General features: G+C 43.3%; 1 protein-coding gene across 1 annotated transcript; it reads right to left on the reverse strand.

The window, feature by feature from the left end:
* Positions 1-4,072: 4,072 nt before the first annotated feature.
* Positions 4,073-20,929, reverse strand: LOC310757636 (haloacid dehalogenase-like hydrolase domain-containing 5). Its single transcript, XM_083603090.1, has 8 exons — positions 20,607-20,929; positions 12,418-12,627; positions 11,735-11,847; positions 11,025-11,118; positions 9,644-9,677; positions 8,347-8,521; positions 6,992-7,180; positions 4,073-5,629 (listed from the first exon to the last, which is right to left on the reverse strand). The coding sequence occupies exons 1-8, from the start codon at positions 20,742-20,744 to the stop codon at positions 5,209-5,211; spliced, it is 1,374 nt and encodes a 457-aa protein (XP_083459216.1). The 5' UTR covers positions 20,745-20,929; the 3' UTR covers positions 4,073-5,208.
* Positions 20,930-21,608: the final 679 nt, after the last annotated feature.

Below are 21,608 nucleotides of genomic sequence, written 5' to 3' on the forward strand. Positions count from 1 at the left end.
CCATCTCCTGAGATATTATCACCAAATATGGCATGAAGGTTCTCAAGGTCTTCATTATTGTTTGGGTGCCGATTTCATTTTGATTTAAGATGGTGGACCAAGATATGACTTCGCCTTATTTTTGACATGACTCACAAATCACACTATCCATTTTAAAATCATGATATTTTTTTATTTCCAAAAATTCCCAGACATTGCTGGGCACTCCCTGCTAGTAACCTCATAATGAAGGTTCTGCTGCCTCAGACAAAGAATCCATCTAGACAAGCATTTTGCTTCCAACAGAGGCTCCCCCAAACAGCCTGATGGCATTAGTACTTTCTCACCCTTCAGCAACTGGTATTTACTGGCCTGCTACATCTGAGTCTGAAAGGTCAGTCTTGTCTCTGCAGGTTTCATTTGTCAATAGTGATTAATCACAAATAGAATGTTACAGTGTGGAATTTCCTTGTCCAGAGTGCCAGCTACCTATGCCCTTTTCCAGGACACACATTCTCTTCCCTGCCCCTTCATTTTTTTATTTCCCTCAACAGATTTGGCATTCTGTCAGCACTGAACTATTTGTATTTCTCTAAACCGGAGGTTGCTACCCTTTGGGGACATCTGCTTATACTGTATTTACAAATGAGAAACTCATAGGCAACACACAAACACAAAAACACACCTTGCAACCATTGGCCAAAGTTCAGCTTGGGGGAGTCAGAAGCCTTCTGGTTCTAGGGAAGGCCCATGGGCACCATGTTGCTGACATCTATTCTAAATCTTGGGATCCTTGACCATATCAATATTGCCTAGTTTCTCGGTTTGGGTAGAGTCCTGTTGACACCCAACTCATTGTGCTATTAGAAAGAACTTTCTGCCAGTAAGAGCTGTTCAACAGTGAAATGGTCTCCCTCAGGAGGTTGTAGACTCCTTGGAGGTTTTTAAGCAGATGTTAGATGGCCATCTGTCATGGATGCTTTAGTTGAGATTCCTGTATTGCAGGGGGTTGGACTAGATGACCCTCAGCTCCCTTCCAACTCTGATTCTATGATGTGTTTCATCACATTTTAAAGCCATCTAAGCTAGGGGCATCATGTGGCAGTACCCCAGATTAAGGCTCCCAAGATTTTCCAAACCACTATATTCAATCATATATACTCCCAAGTACTCAACAAAAAAACCCATTGAAACAAAAAGCCCACCATCAGCTTCTCATGAACTTGCGGGCATTGGACTCTTTCAATTTGGAATAAATGCAACAGAATGTGGGCATTAGGAAATAGCTGCATCTTTCATTCAATATACCTCTAATCTGTGTGATGCTTACATCTGGTGAGGAGTGGATGCCATGAATCAGTTGGGTGTCACCCTATGAAGGGCAGAGTGTAATGAAGGGAGAATGATTTGGAGAACATGGCTGATTTCTGCCAGCAATTGCTGGGCCGACTGTGAAACTTCCTAGTCCTTCTGGGGCCATATTGCCCTTCTGTTGCTTCAACTTTCCACTCACTGAGCTGAATATGAATGACACTGGTTAATAAATCAGTTCTGGATGTTCTTCTGTCGGTGCTGTTGTTCATATTTTGTCATGTCCTTGGTGGAGCATGGTACTAAAAGCCAAATGCAACATACAATACAGTGCAGCTCTATACTAGCAGAACCAAAGTGTAAGTGTTAATTAAATACTGCATAAAATTCTGTTTGCTTGTAGTTTGAACAGCTGTTAGACAAGCTGTTTTGCTCTACTGCCCTCTAATGGATAATGGAGGGAATACTAGCAAATTTGTCTCTTCGCTCACAAGCTCTTAAATGTTCTTCAGTTGCGGCACAGCTGGTTCACACTTAACACGAATCCATGGTTGGACCGTGCCTTTGGGTCATGTGTTAACCTTGCCCAGTACCTTAAAAATCTGAAGCCACGGTTTGTTGTTGGCTTACAAATCTTGATTTATTTTAACTATGACATGGAGTTATGAGCAAACCCAGCACCTGTCTTTAACCATGGCCACACCTACGCAGATTTTATTGAGCTACAAAGGTATGTGACAAGAACATCTAGAAAAATAAAACAAACTTTGCAGAAACAAGGCATGGTTTGTCTGATCATGGTCCATTCCTGTGCTGTTTTTAAAAGGGGGGGGGGCTTAGGCCTGTGTTCAAACCAAGCCAATGGGTGTGGGGGAAGAAAAACTGACTATTTTGGAATTGACAGCAATGTACCAAAAATTTCCTGCTCCACTTTCAACCAATATATTAGGAACAATTAGGAAACAATATTGTGCAATTTGCTTTTTGAACACCACATTCTCCAATGCTTTCAATTAAATGCTTTTTAAGTGCTCCAAACTCTGTGGTAGTTAAGGAATATTCACTCTTTGTGATGGAATGGGTTTGGACTCAGAATCTGGCAGCAGAACTTTGCTCACGGGATGCTTCCACAGGAAAAATGGACAGGAGGCAATGTGATTTCTGCCGATTCCTCCTGCAAAGCTGGAAGCTGCAGTGAGGAAAGGGAATTGGAAAAAGTCTGTTTCTTCAGTGAGAATCTCCACTGGATCTGATGCCAGCAGAATGAATGCTTCAGTCCACAGAAAGCACCTTCTGGTTCCAACCCATAGGGGGGAAATTTGGGAAATTTGGAAAGACCAAAGTGAAATACCTTTGTGGTTTAGATGCTGAACTCTACCACAGCTCTCATGGTCTCCTTTCTTTCATCACCATCTTGGTGGGGTAGCTGTTCCTGTAACTCTACCACTATACAGGCTTACATTACATTACATTACGTTACATTACATTACATTACATTACATTACGCTCTACCATGTGAAGTTTAAAGGGGGGAAAGTGAGTTTTCCGCAATATATATATATATATGTACATATATTTTGGGGAAACAACCCTATTCTCCCCACATTCCGCAGCATTCCTGCAAACATTTCTGTCAACCTCTCATTCTCTGGCCAAACAGCTCTTTGTACGGCTAAGCTCACCCCAACCATCCTTCCAAGGGAGAGCAACCCCATTCCCCAACCTATCTCCCGAAGGTGGGGAACATCCACCCAAGAGCCTTCTTCCTGGGATTCAAGCACAGTTTATTGGCCCACCTAAACACCTAATGTTTAGGGGAGTTTTTAATGTGTGACATTTTAATGTATTTTAAATCTTTGTTGGAAGCCGCCCAGAGTGGCTGGGGAGACCCAGCCAGATGGGCGGGGTACAAGTAATACTATGTATTATTATTATTATTATTATTATTATTATTATTATTATTGACTGCTCCCAAAAGCTTCATATACAGGGGAGTCTTTAGCATATGTGCTGCCGGAGTGCAAAGATCCGCCCAGCGCTCCCAAGTCTGACAAGTGCCACCGTTGTGAATGACAAGCGCCACCACTGGCACAGCACGTCTTTGGTAAATGGGCGCACAAAGTCAAAAGTCCTTTAGTGAAACAGAAGGTATACATTTCGGTAATACCTAGGTATATATGTATTTTGTTTTTCTAGCATGATCAAAATTATTTATTATTTCATAACAGGTAGATAGTTAAGAGCTTCAGTGGCGGGCACCTGCCACCATCCAGAATTTGAGGCCTGGGTGCCCTGCACCCCTTTCCCCCCCCCCCCAGGTAAAGACGGCCCTGTTTGTATAAATGTTCAATAGCACTGGGCAGAGGATAATACTCTGCAGAACCCCACAGGACAAGTGCCAGGGGTCTGAGGAAAACTTACCCAGTGCTACTCTATAGCCACAACCCTGAGGATACAAACAGAACCACTGTAAAACAGTGCCTCTAATACTCATTTCACTATATCGGTCCAGGAGGATACCATGGTCAATGTATTGAAAACCACGGAGAGATCAAGCAGAAGTAATGGGGTCACACTCCTGCCCCTTTCTCACAATAAAGGTTGATCAAGCCTGATTCAGTTCCCATACCAGATCTGAACTCAGATTGTGGTGGATCTAGATAATCTCATCCAGGAATACCTGCAGTAGCTCCATAATCACCCTCTCTGCCATCTTCAATAAGTAAGGGGTCAGACGTATGACATATACAGAAAGCACAAAGAAAGAAAGATCCGTAGGCAGTTTTAAATAGAAAATACTTTACTGGGCAAGGGGTTTTTTTAGTTAAACACAATGCTTTATAAAACTGGTAATGTAAGAAATAAGTTATTATTTAAAACTTTACATCCATGAGATACATGGCCATTAAAGACCAGATACATGATACTTCGCAGAGGGAAGGAATCTCACTAGCATGTTCAACATTGCCACCGTGGTTTGGAGTTTCAGGTTTAAGAAAGTAGCTCAAACAGCTATTGTGCATTCTGCAGTTCAGTGCAGGAGAAACACCGTGATTAATAATAAAACTTGAATGTACTTAAGAGTTTAATGATAAATCCAGACAGATAAGGGATAAAGCCTACCGGAACTTCTAGCTCTTTAGAACGGGATTTGAGCAAAATAGTATACCGCTCAAATCCCATTCAGCCCATTGGTGTTTGCACAAACCTATGGCTTGTGCCATAATTTTAGTCAATTGAGCTTGAGCTGAAATCCAAAGAAAAGCACTGAACACAATGTTTCCCCTGAAGTGCAGATTCTATTTTCCATAAAGGAAACTGAGAAAAGAGTACAATGAGTCAGTGATTTTTTTTTTGGATGGAATTCGTAGCAAAAGAAAGCAAGATGTTATGGAGGGGAACACTATAATCCCTTAGGAATAAACATATAAATCAGGGTTGGCTAACCTTCAAACATTATTGGACTACAACTCCCACCAATTCTCACCATAAGCCATGCTGGCAGGGGTTCATGGGAACTGGAGTACAGGATCTGGGAGGATAGCCACCCCTGCTTTAAACTCAGAACTGCATAGAGTTCATTACACACTATCTAAAACAGACTTGCCTTGACTGCTGAACACAGCTGATGTTCTTCCTCACTGTTCAGAGCATTAGATTTAACTCTGTGGCTAAATAGTGAAGTCAGCATGCAGAAAACAATTCATATAAAAAGCACAGTGAGTGTTGGAGGCAAAGGGATATCAGAGCACAGAAACCGAAGTTAGATATCAAAGGAAGGTGCTGTTAGAACAAGCAGGAGTGTATTAGAAGTGTTACATATAAAAATATAAACATGTTAGGAAGGATATGCCACTAAGTGCTTCCGTTTGGTTTTTCAGGAAGAAAAAGTACACAGAATACACAATGTTAAGAAAGTCATGAAGGAGTCCTGTAATTTTCATTTGGTGCAAAGTTCTCTAGCTGGAAGATTAAGTCGACAGCAGCTTCAACATCTGGAACAATGTGGTTTGGTTCTACTAAAGCAGGATCAAACCTAAAATCCCTGTGCCCATGAAACACAGTCTCAGTTATGCACTCCCTCGTGTCAGAGGGCACCTCTGTGTGAGGGTTGTAAACTCCGGTGCAAACAAGGACAGACCTACAGCTTGTGGCAGTCGCAGATGCTAATTCACTTTCCCAAGTGTTTTCGAGTTCTTCTTCCTGAGAGACCGTGGCAGATCTTGAGCCCCCGGCAGCTTTGGCCTGGATACGTGCCTTGGAACCTCGTCTCGAGTTCTTTTCTTGAAGGTAGCGGTTGTAAAGATTAGCACCATAAATATCTGTCATTAGGTTATCCCTAGGGAGTCAAGAAAGTTACATCAGCATAAACATATTTCGGGTATATGCGCAATGCACCTGCTGATAGAGCTTGCTATTTCCATTATTACAGTGCACAGACTCTCCTCTGCATACTGCAGTCTATGGGCTTTACGAGTGCACACATCTAAGCTCCCTTTCTGGACATCTCACCCCTGGTCTAGCAGCTCTGTGGATCTAAAGCCCAATGAACTGTGTCTCAGAGGGTTTCTCCTTGCCTTTGGGAAAATAAACTTCACCCTGGTTCATAGAATCTTTTGTACATCCAAACAAGTCAAGAGGAATGATGTGAAAACCAACAAATACTATAATATTAGTGAAATATGCACATGTTATAGGTTCACACATTTTACCACATTTAAGCCATTCATACTTTTCGCACACATCCCCACACTGAACCAGTATAGCCAAGGCTGCATATATTTTACCAGATGGCAACAGAAGTCAAGAAGCTGACATCTCGGAATCTTAACGTTTTTAAGGTGTTCACCCCCACAAAAAGAACCTTGTCACAGGAGTGAAGACTGAAAAGCATGAGCAGGATGTGAGGAAAAGAGAGGCTGACAGTGACTGAGAGCAGAGCTTCAGTGTCCTCCAGAGCTTTCTACAGCAGCCGAGGTCTCCTCTGATGGGCTTCTTTCACTCCACTGAAAGCCAAAATATTCTCAGCACAGAGCGGATGCAATTAGACTTCATTAACAGAAAGCAAAATGAAGCTCAAAACCATCTCAAATCTGAATAAGTATCCCAGCATCCGTGATTAACCAAAAAGGCATAACCGAAAGTGATTGGGATGCAGTCCTCCCAAGGTGAAATCAGCATGATTTGGCCCATGATCTTTCAACACCACGTGAACTAAAAGACAAGCTTATGCAGATAATTAGGATCAAGTCCCACTGAACTCAGTGAGACTTTCGTCTGAGAAAACATGCAGAGAAGTAGGCTGTAAATGCTTAAGCAGACCGAAGCAGGTGACTTTATTTGCTACTGACCACTGATGAAAAGATCTGAAAAAGGAGGTTTCAGATTCACCAGGAGCCAGACATTGTACAACTATATAGCAGATTCCTTCACTTATTTACTGCTTGGCTAAAATTGAAAGAGGAAGGGTGGTTTTGACAATCTGCAATGTCACTGGATAAGTTTTAAACAGGTTTTCAGGGGGAGAATCACATTTATTTATTCCAGTCGCTTACCACTTTTAAACTTCATAATAATAGCCTACCTAAAACGTTCCCCTTCTCAACTGACTGGCAAATCATGAGTTTTGACTCATTCATTTTAACAAGTTTTATGAGTTGCTGTTTGCAACAGGAATATTTTACGATGAGAAACATCTTACCCAATGGCGTAGAGGGTTTGAATAGGCTTCTTCCATTGTTTTGCAGTTGCTTGTGTCCTGATCAGGTATTCTGCATAGTGATAGGTCAGTTCACTAGGCTTTCCCATCAAAGCCTCATATTTCAGCTCTTTGCCAGTGATTTTTTTGTAAATGTTTTCCAAACAAACCATGAATGTTCCATGCCCAAACCTAAAATATACAGAAAATAAAGTCAGCAAGAATGAATGGTTAGCCAGGATAAAAACAAAATATCACATAAAAAGGGATATTTGTCCAACTTCTATTGAGGTAGATTGTGAAGGCTGAATTAATTCCATTCAGTTTTACATAAATAGGCAGGAGAGTAGCTAACACACATACACTATGCTATCCATTTTTTAAAAGCAGTATTTGTTGGTCTTTAAAACAGGGGTAGGCAACCTAAGGCCCGGGGGCCGGATGCGGCCCAGTTGCCTTCTCAATCTGTCCCACAGATTGTCCTGGAATCAGCATGTTTTTACATGAGTAGAATGTGTCCTTTTATTTAAAATGCATCTCTGGGTTATTTGTGGGGCATAGGAATTCATTCATTTTTAATTTTTTTTCAAAATATAGTCCAGCCCACCACATGGTCTGAGGGACGGTGGACTGGCCCACGGCTGAAAAAGGTTGCTGACCCCTGCTCTAAAAATCACAGGCAGCACTGGGAATATCCACTAGTTGCATATATTTTGTAGTGATGGGAAACCCCCCTCACCCATGAACATGGCAAATTAAACTATACCCCTAAAGCAGAAAATAGTAGTTCAGTTAATTCCAAGCACAATTACAAATCAAAATGGGTCCTGTTCCCTATAACATTACTGGGAATGGAAAAGCACAACCCTCCTCAAACCCACTTCCCTGGAAACAGTAGCTGGGCTAGTGAGAAATCTCCATCTCATCCTCCCCACCCCCTGCAACCTGCAATGCTCCTATGACAGGGACCCAAGCACTGGGTGTTTGACGGGCATCATCAGGAGCGTGAAAGGGATTGTTTTTGGTTCTTAATTAGTCTTAGACTTCCCACTGACAGAGAAACAGCCAGGTAAGTGCACAGACAGATGGGATGGGATAAGTTCTCCTCAGGCTCAGATTTTAATCCAAACTGAGGTATTCCCAGAAGTCATAATGCTTGCCTCAAAAGTAAGTTGAGCATTATGGATCAGTGAGGCCCACTCTTCGAATCAAGGAATTATGAATGTTGGTGACATTGATGATACATTTCCGGTGTTGTATGCTGATAAGCTCTGTGAACTCTTCAGATACCAAGAGTTCTCCCTTGCCGTTTGTACAGATCTTGAAAAATCTGCCAGCACTCACTGCCCTTGCCCTACCTTGGAGACTGGGCTTCAGCCATCCACATTAGATCCATGTTGCAAGCCAGTACAGGGATATGTGGGTGAGTTGCCTGAGCATATGGATTCCCAGGATAGCCACTTGTCAAAAGAACATCTATGATCAACTGCAGGTTCGTTTCCCATCTCACTGGCTCACCAAATAGAACAATCGCTACAAGGCAATCAACAGGGACACAAATTAGGTACACAATTCTACACAGCTACCACAGTGTAACAATTCTGTCCTTGTTACACTCCATGAGATGGTACAAAGCCCGAAATAAATAGAGTGGAATTCCACTGAGTAGTAACTTATTTGCAGCTATATTGTCTTCAATCAACTTTCGTCTTCAGAAATTCATGAAACAACTCCAGGGTCCATTGTTACCTTCATTCCATTCTTTCACTGATGCTTGATCTGTGTCTGTCTGAAGTGGACTGCTTCTACACACACACACACACACACACACACACACACACACACACGTTTCAACATACAGGATTTTCTCCACAAAGATAGCAACCCTGTATTAACATGGAATCTGCCCCCTTCAGATTGACACCAACCACATATTTCCTGGAGATATGGCTGACAGGTGTGTCAATTATCAATGGGACAGGGCTAGAACTGTGCATTCCCACAGGCCCATCTATGTGTTTGGTACCCACACGTACCGAATGCCTGAACAGGGCTAGACTATTGTTCAAAGGTGCAGCAAGAATTTACATCTTTGAAGTAAAGTAAACACACCCCTAGCTAAGATTTTGTCAATCGCTTCAGAATGCCACATGGCAAGTGCTTCATAAATGAAATTAATAATGGCAATGGTAATTTCTGTAGTATGGAATATGGTTTCAGAAGATTTGTTTACGTATGTAGATTGTTTTATACAGTTACAGTTTTTCGTAACCATCTTTTTTTCTGGCCAGGGAGTGGGTGGGCGTTTAGTAAGCTAGTGCCTAGTCAACTAGTGACACAACCAGCACAGGTCATAGGTCCTTGCTTTCAAGTTCTAATTTGGAATAGTGATTGTAAAGCTAAGACTTGGATAGCACTGACAGCATCATGGCTTACCCTAGAATGGCAGTGTTACAAGAGAACTTACTGAAAGGAGACAAACAGGTAAATTAGTGTTAAAGAGCAAGGGAATATAAACTCTACATGCCAAGTGCTATGTGCCTACCAGTCAGGTTCATCACAACCGGCCCCTGAGGCCATCAAAGTAGTATGTTTTTTGAAAGCCACTACGCATTCTACTTCACTTAGAAATCATGGGCTGCAGGACATACTGACCCTCAATCTTGGGAAGTTCCACTTCAGGCGGATGCTGCAAAGCGAAAAAAAACAAGCTATCTTTACTAAGAAAAGCATCCTGGGGTTTTTCTTTGACTCTGACAGGCAGACAAGTCCTGTTCAGATGTAATTCTTCGCATGCCCACTTACATTTCTAAGAAATAAATATATACCTATTATAGCAACAAGGAACTGGAACGGCACCTCTGTTGTTGAAAAGTACTTGCTGCTGGTTGTTGCTTTGGCTTCGTATCATGCTTCCATAGCAGCTGAAACAATTGCTTGAGCCCCTTCACCCACTAATGCAAACCCCTGCTATTTGTTTTAGGGGGGCAAAATTGCCTCACAACGAACACTTCACTCCTCTGGGTCTAGTGCAGCATTGCCTTGCATGCTCAGGATGTTTGCATATTACCATTGTGCCCAAATGGATTTTACGTTTTGCACAATACTCAGCTACACAATATCCTAAGTGTAAGGATGAGATAGCACTGGGGTGTGGGAAGATGCTGTAGTACATTTCATTCTCTTCTCTATTTTTTAAAAAAATATTTTAATAACAATCAAATTCATTTTGTTGTCAAGAGAAACAAAAATCCTTCACTCCCTTCACAGTTAAAATTCACAATTTTCATGATGGGATTCAAGCATACAACAGACACTTTTCATCTGATTATTCCTTGCAGGCTTGTGATACCATCCTCAAAACAGGCCAGACAAATTAACTTATTATAGAAACCCCATGAAATTTGATCATCCTCTTCCATTTCCTTTCTTTCCTCCAAAATGAACTTAGATGTCTGTGAATGCGCACTCCAGCATAAGGAAGAAAGGACACACACCTAAGAAAGAGTAACCTAAAAAAAGTTTCACAAGGTAATGCAGCTACACATGACTACTTTCTACAAAGGAAACGAGGAAGTACAGGTAATTAAAGGGCTGGTCAGTGTCCCAGCCCCTTCCTCCTGAACTCGTCTGGTTCAGTCCAACTCTCCAGTCCTCTTCAACCTGACACGATACTTGGGCAATGCTTTCATTAGTTCTTGGAAACATTTCCTGCTCTTTTCATTGCAGCCTAATCTATTGTGAGATCAGTAAATATTGGGTAACCTTCAGAACAAACTGTACCACCTTTTAAATGCTGTGGACAATATACAGGCAATTAAATCTGTCTTTCATTTGTCTATATAGCAACTGCTTGGAAATAGATTTTGTGGATTTAAGCTAGTAGAACATCCTAAATTTATGAGCACATGAAGAGCGGTCAGAGAGACTTCAAGGGCCAAACCAGGCTGTTAGGTAGGACATTTTTGTTAAGAACAATACAAAGCTCTCAAATCAATTATTAAGAGAAATGATCTGTAGTAAACAATATACTTACTGAAACTTTAGGTCTTCTGTCATGGTCAACCATGTCCAATAAGGGAAAGTTTTCTCGCAGCCTGTCAATTGTAATAGGCTGACAAAATCCAACACTAGCAATGTATTTGGTTATGGATAACAATACAATTTTATTGCAACATTTTCCTGGAATGCACATTTCTGCTTTATGAAACAAGCAATAAATTTGATTTGGCAGTAACTTCTTTTTTTCCAAGCCACACAACCAAGAATTACTACGACGACGACGACTACTACTACTACTACTATTTTAGGATCCACTGAACTACTCCTGCTGTATTCATTCCCTGCAGCCAAGACAAGAACCCACAATGGCTTCAGAACAAGCTTGCAGTCTCCCTTTCACACAAACACACAGCATAACCACAACAGTGACTGGAAAGCTGTTAGCGGCAGCCTCTCTGTGTAAGCCAGATATGGCCTGCTCAAAGAGAGCGAGAAACCGAGGCAGCAACCAGGAGCTGGAAAGGTTAATAAAGAAAATAAGAAATGTTTTCTCTTCTTTGCCTGTCCCTCATTTCCCTTGCTGCGTTATATATTTCAAGACCACACTTAAGAGCTGACTGATTTCATCAGAGTTCATGGACAGCATAAACTACAAGATGTGCCTATTAATCACTGTAAGAAAAAACCAAAAAGCAAAAGCTTTTTCCATATAACCTGTAATAAGCTACATTTCCCAAAGGATACTGCTTAGCAATATCAAGAAGAGGCCCTTGTCCAGACACAAGAACACATTTGTCATGGTAACGTCTGAACATTCGCAAAGGACTGTGGGACATCATGACTTGGTCTTGGGAAATCTGTGAGAGAAAGAATGGGAGATCAGTTCCTTAATTAATATGCTCTCTTTTACCTGTGACATCTTTGCTCATGAAAATAGTACTGAAAAATTAATTCAGATCAGATTTCTGTTTTCACAGCACACAACCAGTGCTTAAAATGGTTCTTGCCTCAGTCTCTCTCCACACCCAGCATCTGATTCTTGTTTCAGAGGTAAGGTTTAAATTAAACCATATACAAATTCTGAAGCAAAACAATAATGAGAAAACAGCTTACAATTCATGAGGTTAATGTTACTTGGATAGAAGTACACACAATTTGCCCTGTAAAACATGAAGCTGATAAGCATTTTAATCCCCTAAGAGAAACCCTTGAAATGATTTGGAACATATTGCATCTATTTTAAAAGACACCTGTAAGATTTGGAACTGAGATTTAAAGTTGTTGTCTTTATGAAGGCAAGACAAGAACTACTGAACTAAGTAGACTATTTATAAAACAGAAATATTCCTTCATTATTCATGTGATTTAAAAACACACACACACACACACACACACACACACATACAAAAGGCATTAAAATTACTCACTGGCACTCCAAGAATATGAGACAACTGGTCTGCTTTCTTCTGACGAAGGCAGTTTCCTGCATTTGTGACAAATACTACAGGAACCGAAAACTCTCCCTGAGAATTAAGTAGTTTTTGAAAGGCTTTTCTTGCGCCTGGAATTGGTGTCTTTCCTCGTACCAATACTCCATCAATGTCAATCAGAAAGCCAAAGGTAGGTTGTATGTTGAGCTGAAATAAATGAAAGCTTGCATTCATGATACAGTCATACCTCAGGTTACAGATGCTTCAGGTTGTGCGTTTTCAGGATACGGACGCGCCGAAACCCGGAAGTACCAGAACAGGTTACTTCCGGGTTTCGGCGCTCACGCAGAAACACTAAATCGCACTTTGCACATGTGCAGAAGCGCCGGATTGCAACCCGCGCATGCGCGGCGCTGCAGGTTGCAGATGCTGCGGGTTGCAGACGTGCCTCCTGCACGGATCACGTTTGCAACCCGAGCGTCCACTGTACTATTTATTTGTTTGTTATATATCTCCTGCCTTTCCTCCATGTGTGGTTCTCCCTACCACCACCACCACCGTAAATCCCACATTGGTGTAACTTCTAAGGTTTAGCAATAACATCCTTTGGCCATGAAAAGCCATTTTGTTAGACAACATTTTAAGACATGTTTGAAGAATGAAACGGATGCATATCAGATAAAGAACAATTAAGCTGGGGTTAACGCCAGAGGCCAAATGCTATATGAGCTATAAGTATTTCTAGTTAAATTAATTATGTGATCTGCTTCATCTCAACCTACACTCAAATAATATATTATTCCTTCTAAGCCAGTTTGTAATGTTAGAAAGGGCACAGTTGGCAAGAAATTAACAACAACAACAAAACACTTATTTAGGTCAGTCAGCAAATCTTCCACTAATGGCTTACAGGACGAAGGAAGCACCAAACAAACACTAAGATGTTACTAAGGCCAAGAAGTATGTGGACTTGCACAAGTTTAAAAAGCAGCTCCAGAGTCGGTGTTGGGAAGACTGCTCCTTGGAAATGGATAATAGGTAATTGCGTGTGCTGCTTGCACATTCTCACATGCATAAAGGAAATTACCAGCTCAGTTACATTGCCCCTCTTTGGGGTTTCCTTGCAAAAATATACTTTTGTTTTCCTAGGATAGTGAGAAATGCTCTCCCTCTATAAAAACATGTCTTGGCCTCATCTTTAAAAATCAACCTGTTTCCAGTGTTAAGGGGGTGAGTGTGCAGTTGCTTACAAAGCCAAAACGGCATCACCCACCGACAAGAGGTGCAGATATGGGGGAGGGGGGAATCCTGAGATTTCCACAGGTATAGAGATTCTTTTAAAAAGTAAAAAAGGGCTAGAAAGCCCAAAACACAGGAGAATTCATTCTGTGTGCTTGTGAGTAGATTGGAGAAGGGGGGCGGGGAGAGGAGATGATTCAGCTGCTGTGCGAAAGGAAGAGTGTTATATTATTGGGACTAAAGGAGAAACAAAAGGCACTGGTGGAAGGAGGTGGGTGTGGTGGGGGTGCAGCGCCCCAGGTGTCATCCTGGGGGTGGGGTGACATTTGGCACGCCGCCCACCCATGACTCAGACTCCCACGCCTACCATGAGCAAAGCGGTGCGAGCCGTCAGGGGAAGGGGGAGCTGTTGCATTGTTTTGCCGCTTTGCTCGCGGTAGGTGTGGGAGTCAGAGTCACAGGCAGGCGGCACACTGAATGTCACACTCCCCCTTTGCACCAGTGGCAAAGCAGCTCCCCCCTTCCCTCGGCGGCTCGTGGTAGGCGTGGGAGTTGCAGGAGGGCACCCTCCATGTCCCGTCCCCCTTGGGAGCGTGCCTGCCCTGGGCAGTGCAGGCATATACTCCGCCACTGTCAAAAGGTAAAATTTGGAGTCTCCATTTCTTCCATATGGTCAAATCTGATTCTAGAAAATGTCTTCTCATGTCTTGTTGTCCATTTTCTAATAAGGGAGTGAATGCACAAAGTCTTGGAACAGTTTTTAATGAGATTCTAGGCTGGATTAACTTCTACTGGGAATATAGTCAGCAAGCAACACAATCTGCAGATCTTGCGGATTTAGTCTCTCTTTCCTCAGAATAGTGTAATCAAAATGGAAAGAAAATTAAGTTTAACTTTTCTGGCAACATAAGCCGATTTTCCTGTCACGAAAAGCTTAGAAGGAGAATCACTACATTTCAACTAGAATAGACTAGTACAAACACAGTGTACACATTAAAACTTTATTTAAAACATCTGATCAAGGAAGTATTCAAATTAAAATCTGGTTATTTTTAAAGGTGATACTTTCCCTGACAACAAGGTACGGACATGTTTCAAATATACCAACAGATATTAGCTTGTAGTTGTGCAGAGCCAACTGCCGCTAGAATAAATATATTTTAAATTTTTTTATCCAGTAGCACCTTAGAGACCAACTAAGTTTGTTCTTGGTGTAAGCTTTCATGTGCATGCATGTGTGCATCTGAAGAAGTGTGCATGCACACGAAAGCTTATACTAAGAACGAACTTAGTTGGTCTCTAAGGTGCTACTAAGGTCCGTATAGTTAAAGCTATGGTTTTCCCAGTAGTGATGTATGGAAGTGAGAGTTGGACCATAAAGAAGGCTGATCGCTGAAGAATTGATGCTTTTGAATTATGGTGCTGGAGGAGACTCTTGAGAGTCCCATGGACTGCAAGAAGATCAAACCTATCCATTCTTAAGGAAATCAGCCCTGAGTGCTCACTGGAAGGACAGATCCTGAAGCTGAGACTCCAATACTTCGGCCACCTCATGAGAAGAGAAGACTCCCTGGAAAAGACCCTGATGTTGGGAAAGATGGAGGGCACAAGGAGAAGGGGACGACAGAGGATGAGATGGTTGGATAGTGTTCTCGAAGCTACCAGCATGAGTTTGACTAAACTGTGGGAGGCAGTGGAAGACAGAAGTGCCTGGCATGCTCTGGTCCATGGGGTCACGAAGAGTCGGACATGACTAAACAACAAAGGTGCTACTGGGACAATTTTTTAAAAAATGTAAAATATATTTTGACTGCGTCAGACCAACACGGCTACCTACTTGAATCTGCCGCTAGAATAATTCAGTAAATTACCATCTGTTCATGCAAAGGTTTCAATGCTTCATCAATAGCTCTGAGTTTTTCACAATATTCTCAAAAATATTTTGTCCCTGTCTGACATTACAACATCAAGCTATGGAAGGTGGAAGCATTCACAGTTGTAAACACCGCTGTGTCCTTACTGCAACCTGCCACTCACAGCAACAAAGGAAACTCCTCCAGGATCTGTCTGCTCCATCCCTTTTCAAGTTTAATGCCGCAGTGCTTGTGGCTGTGCCACACAGATGCACAAAGGAGACAAGGGTTCAGTTCACAAGGGTGGCTGAATTTAAGTAGCTGTGGGGTTTTTTAGTAACATTTGAAATTATAAGAGTGTTTCAATGGTTACCCAACCACCCTCAAGGAAGGTAAATACTACAAATGTAAACAAATAAAGCTAATGCCCGATATGAATATTTGTCATTTGATTGAAATACCTTTTTGCTTTCAATAAAAATAGGAGTTGAAAGAATCCCAAGAAGTGTGAGTACATTATGACTTTGCTGTTGGGAGTCTATGACCCACTGATGTGTCTACTTTGCAATTCATGATACAGGCTTATATGAAATAAGGTAGGACCCTACCCTGTTGCCCAACATCTATCACAAATTTCACAAATGAAACATCTCAACACACCATCAATCTACACACTTTATATTTCTTAAGTTTCTTGTTTACAGGCGGCGACCATTTTAGGCACGTCCAATTGCTGCATGATCACCGGTGTGTGGGTCCTCTTGGACCCAGAAGAAGGCAGAATGGGGGCAGAAACAGGTGTGGGGCAGGGCGGTGGAACACTCTGCTAACACACGCAGGGGCCAGAAACAGAGCCCTCGCATGAAATGGTTGCTGCCTGTAATTCTTTAGATCTGAACTCAGACTTCACACAAATTAGCATTCAGATTGCTTATTTATTTGAACTCTTTATATGTTACCCTTCATAATATTTATTCCATATTGATCTACACTGTACTTTTTTTTATCCCAGGGCAGTTTACAGTTACACTTTTTCCGTTTCTGGGATCATGAAGATGGTTGCCGGTGCAGTGTGCAATGTTTGATTCACAACCACATACCCTGCTTATAGGTAAAAGGTAAAGGACCCCTGGACGGTTAAGTCCAGTTAAAGGTGACTATGGGATGCGGCGCTCATCTCGCTTTTCAGGCGAGATGTCTGTGGTGTTTGCCCACAGACAGCTTTCCAGGTCATGTGGCCAGCAGGACTAAACTGCTTTTGGCACAACGGAACACCGTGATGGAAACCAGAGCGCACAGAAACGCCATTTACCTTCCCACCATAGCTGTACCTATTTATCTACTTGCACTGGTGTGTTTTCGAACTGCTAGGTTGGCAGAAACTGGGACAGAGAAACAGGAGCTCACCCTGTCGTGGGGATTCAAACCGCCGACCTTCCAATCAGCAAACCCAAGAGGCTCAGTGGTTTAGACCACAGTGCCACCCGCTCCCTCCTTACCTTTTACCCTGCATATACAGCCATGCAGAGGTATTCAGGAACCATCCCACAATACATGTAGAATGGTGAGGCTAATTTGGGGTCAGAGTCTGAGTGAGAAGCAGTTAACCTAAATAAAGAATCATTTCTCAAACTTATTTACTCACACAACACATCTCAATCTCATATAGCCAGTCATCATGCTTCAACTTCCTATTGTCACGAATAAAAAAATAACCGCTGCTGCACTGTGTGCATTTGCTATGATGTTGATTTATGTTAAATAAACTTTTTAATTGTTGATTTTTTCAGTGTTATGTTGCAGGGATATTATACTTTTTATAATGTTTCATTATCATACTTCTGCATTTACCGTACACTGTTTTTATGTGAACTGCAAAGATTTACCGGTATTTGTAGGGAATGCAGTATATAAATAATATGGTCATCAGTTCTTGCAAGGTATACAAAAGCGACAGGGAACCTATGGTCCTCCAGACATTGTTGGCAACCAAGCCCATTCAAGCTGGGCATTTAAACCAGCGCTATTCCAGAGCCTTTGAAAATCCCAGGAGTCTGCAGTTCAAATGCCCAGCTTGCATAACAAAACTAAAGCAATCACTGCAGGTGCAAACATATCCCAAATTTGCTCTTCAGGATTACTCCATGCATATGTAAATAAAACTGAAACAAGCTAAGGGAATGTTTATTAAAAGATTAACCTGTTGCATAAGCAAGCCTCTTCAGCTGCTGGGGGTTGCTTTGACATTAATGTTAGTCTGTGATTCTGTGCTATACTCTAGAGAAACAGCATGACAGGGAAAATAGCTGTTCTTGGTGATTGAAAAGGCAGCACATACTCAAATACCATTATTTTGTTTTATTTACACTGGAATCACTTTATTTTTTTAAGCATTTATTTATCATCTTTTTTTTATATAAAAAAGGAGATAAGTTCCTTTTAAAAAACACCTGAATGTAATGCAAACATATTAAAGCTTTCATTCGTGTCCTCTCAAATCCAAGACCAGGAACCTCCAGCAACCACTGGGTGTTAAAAGCCTGCTGTTCTATGTAAAATAAACAAATTAAAGGAAACAGTGTATGACTACTGAGGTCAAGCATTATTAGAATGACATATCTAGGTCATGTATTCTAATGTTGTATCTAGACGGTCAACCAAGTAGCATAGGCACTTAATTTCCTTGTCATGCATTTGACAAGGAAACTCCATTGGGAAATGACTGTAGCTTAGTGGCACAGCATGTGCTTTGCATGCCGAGGTCCCACATTCAGCCCCGTTGCATGTCCACATAGGACTGGAAGAGACTCCTGCCTGAAAATATGGAAAGCTCCTGCAGGTCAGTGGGTAGTCAAAACTAGGTGGGTGATCTCTTAGCCATTCTATTGACAGCTGTCCGTATGGAGATAGTCAGATGTTGGGAAACTGGCACTGAGCTGAACATGGATTCTTGGTATACCAGAGTAAGGTCAATAACATTGGCTGAGAAACATACAGCCCTGTGCCTGTTTATTCAGAAGTTAAATACTATGTAGCTACTAAGCAAGTGTTCTACATACTTATTTTTTAAGTATGTGGTCATGCTCAGCGTCCTTAAGTAGAGGGCAGGCCGCACCAACCACAAATTCTTAATTTCCCATTTGTTCTGCAAAGCAAAAGTGCTCCATGACCAAAGATTCTGGATTATGCTTCTGTGCAGCAAGAAGACTGTGTTTTAACTGCCAAGAGTTACATATTAATTGCTATGGCAACCTATTAGTATATATACTCATACAGAAAATCTACCAACAAGACAGGAATTTGAACCAGCCCTTTTTCTACCATGTCACTTTCTCATTCCAGAATTGAGAAGTACTAACAAGAAAAAGGAGGGACGCGGGTGGCACTGTGGCTTGCCGATCAGAAGGTCAGCGGTTTGAATCCCCGCGACGGGGTGAGCTCCCGTTGCTCAGTCCCTGCTCCTGCCAACCTAGCAGTTCGAAAGCACGTCAAAGTGCAAATAGATAAATAGGTAACGCTCTGGCGGGAAGGTAAACGGCGTTTCCGTGCGCTGCTCTGGTTTGCCAGAAGCGGCTTAGTCATGCTGGCCACATGACCCGGAAGCTGTACGCTGGCTCCCTCGGCCAATAAAGCGAGATGAGCGCCGCAACCCCAGAGTCGGTCATGACTGGACCTAATGGTCAGGGGTCCCTTTACCTTTACCTTTGACAAGAAAAAGAACATGTTCCAGGGGGTGACTCCTCATTCCTTCACATAGTTAAGATCAGTCTTGACACCACAGGTGAAGAGAAGAGTAATTTTAAAAAAGCCAGAAAAGGGGGGAAAGCAGGCTGGTATGCACCATTAGGCAACTACGAAGGCCCTAGCACATTGTGAGAACTCACCACTGCACAGCAGCGATTACCAAATGGCAGTGATTGCTTCTCAGCAGGCAGGCAGGCAAGCAAGCAATGTTGAAGATGACCAGGACAGCCTCCATTCACCAACTGAGATCTAAGCAGCACAGGGGGATTCAAACCCAGCCACTGCCTGCCCAAAGATTGTGTAGAGTTGGCTTTGTACTTGTCCCTGACGCTAAGCCAGGTGAGCAAGTAGCAGAGGTGGGTTCAAGGACCCCACCACACACTTTCTGCTCCCCCATCTGCTCCTCTGGCTGCTGCCCATGCTTGTTTGAGAGACCAAACACAGAAGCACAGAAGACTTCTGTTGAATCTGCCTCCCCTAGAAGGAAGATTTGCATCCCCAGCAGCAGCAGCAGCCCATCCTCAAGGATGGACATTGTCTTATATGAAAAAAAGGAAACAGAAGTGATGCTGGTGATGGGGGTGGGGAGTTGAAAAGAGAGGTCCTAGTGGTGCAGCAATAAAGCTGTTATCACATTTGCAAAGCTAAGTAAGGTTAAGTATGGTTTCAAACTGGATGGCGAATGGGCGTTTTGAGATTCCAGCATTGCAGGGGGTTGGACTAGATGACCCCAGGGTCCCTCCCAACTCTGTGATTCTATGATGAAAGGAAGGAAGGAAGGAAGGAAGGAAGGAAGGAAGAAATGGAGACAGGAAGGGGAAAGAGGCAAAAAGAAGAGGCAGGTACCTTGAAAAGAATGAACGGTTAATAAAATGTCCTGCCCCACAACAACAAAAATTTCCAGCCCGTTAATTCACATAAAAGGTGAATCAGTGGCCAATCAGCATTTCCAAGGAACTTACGAAAGAGGAGGAGGAGGAGGAGGAGGAGGAGGAGAGGGAGCAGACTATGAGCACAAAACAAACAAAGCAACAGCTCAAGTTAAAAGTTAATACAGCACTAAGCTAAGACCATGAAGCCTCAAAGGAAGGAAACAAGACCCCTTTCCTCTTCCCCCTCTCGCTTCCCTCCCCCTCCCTCCCCAGCTTCTTTCGTCTTTCTTTCTTTCCTTTTTGTTTAAGAAACTGAAACAGTTCAACCCCTCCATCAACCGCTCAGAAAAGAAGCTCGGAGAGAGAGGGAGGCCGCCCCATCCCATGCCCGCTGCCCGAAGCCCAGGAGCAGCCCGGGGAGCCGCGGGAAACAGACCCAGCCCTGCGCCCCCGACCCCCGCTCAGTGCAGCGAGCTACCTGCGAGCCCGCCTCGCTCCCCGGGGCCGGGGCGGCAGGAGCAGCCGAGGCGGCGCCGGCGCTGCAAAGCCTTCTCAGCCCCGGAGGTGGCAGAGGCCGGCGGAGGAGGAGCGGCGGCAGCAGCAGCATTCCCCTCATGGCGGACCCTTCGCGGAGACGGAGCTCCCAGCCCGGCGGCGGCGGCGGCCCCTCCGTCGGGTCTCACTCCTGCCAGTGTCCAGTTGGGCGCCGGCGCCGCGCCGGGCAGCAGCGACAGCCGACACCGGCTTCGCCTCATTCCCCGCAGGCTCCTCCTCCTGCCTACGCTGCAGCCCCGCGGGGTGGAGCCTGCCCGACGGACCCGACTTGCCCCGCGGAGCTTCCTCGCCGCCTCCGCGTTTCGCCAGCCAGGCCGCGTCTTCTTCAGCGCCGCCCTCGCTTGGCAAAAGTTCCAAGTGTAAGGCAGTGTTTTCTCCCCCCCCCCCCAGTCCGCGTTTCTTCCTATTTATTTATCACATTTCTATACCTTTTTCTTCCAAGGTGCTAGACAGGGTTCCATAGCTTCTCCCAACAACCCTGTGATGGAGGCAAGGCTAAGAGATGGTGAGCAGCCCAAGGTCACCCAGTGAGCTTCATGACTCAGTGGGGATTCAAACTCTGGTCTCCCCCTAGGTCAGTCTAACACTCTAACCATTAGGTCATGCTGGCTCTTTTTCCCCTTTTTTGTTTGCTGCAGCGGGTTACTGGCTTATATGGATTATGCCTGGTTACCTTATCCTCTGCCTGCAGCTCCCCACACTAATGCACATTGTTGACACAAAGGAGCAGGAAGGCAGAGGGAGAAATGGGAGTAATGGCAACATGCAGCAGCAAGGCAAGGACCTCCCTGGTCCAAGACCAAGCAAATCTACATTCAAGCCCGATCTTATGTATGTACAGTATATTCAGGCCTAGGGCCCACATTTAACCCAAACACGCATTTGGGGGCCCTTTTCTTAATCCTTTCCTTTATATTTGCAAGGT

This window comes from Podarcis filfolensis (genome assembly GCF_964270895.1).
Source record: "Podarcis filfolensis genome assembly, chromosome: 2".
NCBI lineage: Eukaryota > Metazoa > Chordata > Lepidosauria > Squamata > Lacertidae > Podarcis > Podarcis filfolensis.

Excerpts from the sequence above, each read along its gene's own strand:
- LOC310757636 (XM_083603090.1), bottom strand. The coding sequence starts at position 20,744 with ATGAGGGGAATGCTGCTGCTGCCGCCGCTCCTCCTCCGCCGGCCTCTG. Across the intron at positions 12,628-20,606 it reads GGAGCGAGGCGGGCTCGCAG|CTCAACATACAACCTACCTT; the intron begins GTAGCTCGCTGC and ends CATTTATTTCAG. Across the intron at positions 5,630-6,991 it reads CAAACCCTCTACGCCATTGG|GGATAACCTAATGACAGATA; the intron begins GTAAGATGTTTC and ends TTGACTCCCTAG.